The sequence below is a fragment of the Chiloscyllium punctatum genome, chromosome 29, assembly GCF_047496795.1.
Source record: "Chiloscyllium punctatum isolate Juve2018m chromosome 29, sChiPun1.3, whole genome shotgun sequence".
NCBI lineage: Eukaryota > Metazoa > Chordata > Chondrichthyes > Orectolobiformes > Hemiscylliidae > Chiloscyllium > Chiloscyllium punctatum.
Genome location: NC_092767.1, coordinates 34,695,732 through 34,698,979, shown reverse-complemented (window position 1 = coordinate 34,698,979; position 3,248 = coordinate 34,695,732). Strand labels below are relative to the sequence as shown.

Here is a 3,248-nt window from a genome sequence, read left to right as displayed (position 1 = left end):
AAGAACACAGCAAGCCAGGCAGCACCAGGAGGTAGAGAAGTGGGTGTAACCATTCTTCAGGACTGGGGGTGGGTGTGGGGGGACCTGCAGATAAAGGGGGTGGCAGGGGCAGGGTAGTGAAGTGGGGATAGGTGAGGACAGGTAGAGGGTATGACCTAGTTGGTCAATGGGAGGAATGAATCCGGTTGGTGGCAGAGAGCGGTAGAAGGGTTGGGAGGGGGCAGGGTGGGGGGAAATGGCTTTGAAGGGAGTCGGGAGATGGGGACTGAGGTTATTTGAAATTGGAGAACTCAATATTGTGTCCTCCGGGCTGCAGGGTGCCCAGGCAGAAGATAAGGTGTTGTTCCTCCAAAAGACGCCGTGGTTTGTTTTGGCAGTGGAGAAGGCCAAGGATGGTCATGTTGGAAAGGAAGTGGTTGGGGGAATTGAAATGGGCTCAGACTGGGAGGTCCTTTCAGCGCCGGCTGACCAGGATGGGATGCTCAGCGAACCGTTCCCTAAGTTTATGTTCGGTGTCCCCAATGTAGAGAAGACCACACTGGCAGCATCTGATGCAGTAAACCAGGTTAGAGGAGAGACAGTGACCCTCTGTCTCACCTGGAAGGAGTGTCTTGGGCCCTGAATGGAGGTGAAGGTGGAGGGCGGTGTACCAGCAGGTTTTGTATCTTTTCTGGTTGCCGGGGAAGGTACCTGGGGTTTCGGCGGTGGGGGCAGCTGGAACCAAGGACTGTTGGAGGGAACGGTCCTGGCAGAGAGCTGAGAGGGGAGGGGAGGGGAAGATGTTCTAGGTGAGGTCTATATGGATCTGGCAGAAATGTTTGAGGATGATGTGTTGCATGCGGAGACGAGTGGGGTGGTAGGTGAGGACAAAGGTGTCTCTGTCCTTATTGTGTTGAGATGGGGGTTGTTTACAGCAGTGGAACGGGGAATGGAAGTGGTGCGGTAGTGGGCTGTCTGGATGATGGAGAAAGGAAAAGCACAATGCTCAAAATAGGTGGACATCTGGGATGTCTCCTTGTCCGAGCAGATCCAGTGGAGGTGAAAGAATTGGGAGAATGGGATGGAGTTCTTGCAGGACATTGGGTGGGAGGAGCTATGGGTTTGTAGTAGATGTGCTGATGGTGGACAATGATAGGATTATAGGATTGGTTCACTTGGCTGTCAGTCATGCCCAGTTTTGTAGATGTTGCTGTCAGTAATTGTCAGATCTCCGTGAATTGTTGAAGCTGCTGTGTAGGCATCATTCAGAGCTCTCTGATTGGTTCAACTGGCTATCAAACATTGGGCATCACTCACTAATTGGCTGCCACCCTCCTCTAGATGAGTCTCAGTTGTTTTGCTTCTTCATTAATTGAATAATTGTTGTGATTGGATATTTCATCGCATTCTTCAGTTGCTCTCGGAACTTGCACTGAGTCACAGCATAAATAAAAGTGTTTGTACAGCAACTTAAATTCAGTAGCATTTCTCCAACTTGTTCAAATATATATTCAGGTGGGGTGTAATCCGCAGGATCTGTTCCTTGGATGTTATAATAAATGAATTCTATAAAATTAACCAACCACAGAAGAATGAAGTTGCCTGATATGGCCAGAAGTAAAATCACAGACTTCCTTCTGCTCTCCATCTCTGGGTCTCTGCGAATCTCTCCATTGCTCTGACCCCTGAGTCCATTCCGCACTCTACTGGCCACTAAAATGTGTCTGACAGTCAAAGTATTGACCAACAGAATTAAAGCGAATGGGATCAATGGGATTAAGACTGTATCAAACCAGTCAAATGCCACCCACCAAGGGTTAATGTATGAGTTTGGCTTCACAGTACAGTGCCATGGTATACTATCAATTATTATCACAGGTTCATAAATAAAATAGTACGGAATATTCTTTATACAGAGCAAGAAGCTAGTGATTGCTAAAACCACAGCTGCAGTTTTCTCAGTGCAATATTTTGTTTTCAGCTTCTTGCAACAAATAGCCACAAATCGATCGAAGGAGAAAGTGACGGTGAACCAGACAGAAAGGTCTGTGACTGCAGACTGTAGGAAAGAATTTACACGACACACAGGGGTTATGTGCAGGATGAGCCCTGGGGAAAAGTACAAACAGACTCGCAAAGGTATGATTCCAATGCTAATGAACATTAGATCCGCTGTCGCCATGGCCACCAAGTAGTGAGTGATGCAGTTGGAGAGGCCACACTTTCCCCTGGACAGTATCACAATTCCCAGTAAATTAACTGTAAGAGATTAGAGGGGAGAAAAAGAGAGAATATATTTACTAAACTTATTTTCCAGCTCAGACAATAATACCAGGATTTTATGACAACTGAGTCCTGAGGTCATGCTGCAGTTGTATAAGACTCTGGTGCCGCATCTGGAATATTGTGTGCAGTTTTAGTCGCCATACTATAGGAAGGATATGGAGGCACTGGAACGGGTGCAGAGGAAGTTTACCAGTATGGTAGGAAGATCCTATGAGGAAAGGCTGAGGCACTTGGAGAAAAGTTCTAAGGTTTAGGGGTGACTTGATAGAGGTGTACAAGATGATTAGGGGGTTAGATAGGGTTGACAGTGAGAACCTTTTTCCACATATGGAGTCAGCTATTACAAGGGAGCATAGCTTTAAATTAAGGGGGGGTAGATATAGGACTGATGTTAGGGGTAGGTTCTTCACTCAGCGAGTCGTAAGTTCATTGAATGCCCTGCCAGTAGCAGTGGTGGACTCTCCCTCTTTATGGGTATTTAAGCGGGCATTGGATAGGTATATGGAGGTTATTGGGCTAGTGTAGGTTAGGTGGGCTTTGATCGGCGCAACATCGAGGGCCGAAGGGCCTGTACTGCGCTGTATTCTTCTATGTTCTATGTTCTAACAACCCAGCATGGGAGTTTGAAATTTAAACAGCATAACATAACCACCAAAAAAACCCATTTTCATTTTTATAGGGATCGGGTAATCAGCTACCCATAAGTGCAGATTGGAAATGTAATTACTTTCATGAGGTCACAAATGTTTGATTCAATCTGTTTGGCAGGTTTAACTCTGACCCACCTGGTATCTCCATCAAACCCCATATCCCACACAATGATAACCAGGATTGGTGATCTCAGCCATTAACACTCTCTTGAAAGAAAAGCAGTCCCTTGCTGGGATAACACTCTTAGAGAGATTGGGCCACATTCAATTGTATAATCACTGAAATGCCATGATCAGACTCCTCCCTAGTGTCACACCCTGCCAGGAACAGAC

At 46.5% G+C, this 3,248-nt stretch overlaps 1 protein-coding gene across 1 annotated transcript; it reads right to left on the bottom strand.

Annotated features, from left to right (window-relative positions):
• Positions 1 to 1,327: 1,327 nt before the first annotated feature.
• On the bottom strand, positions 1,328 to 2,161 carry LOC140454660 (cysteinyl leukotriene receptor 1-like). The gene has a single exon (XM_072549594.1). It carries the CDS (start codon positions 2,159 to 2,161, stop codon positions 1,328 to 1,330), a length of 834 nt encoding a protein of 277 aa, XP_072405695.1.
• Positions 2,162 to 3,248: the final 1,087 nt, after the last annotated feature.

Coding starts and splice junctions, on each gene's coding strand:
- LOC140454660 (XM_072549594.1), bottom strand. CDS start 2,161: ATGGCGACAGCGGATCTAATGTTCATTAGCATTGGAATCATACCTTTG.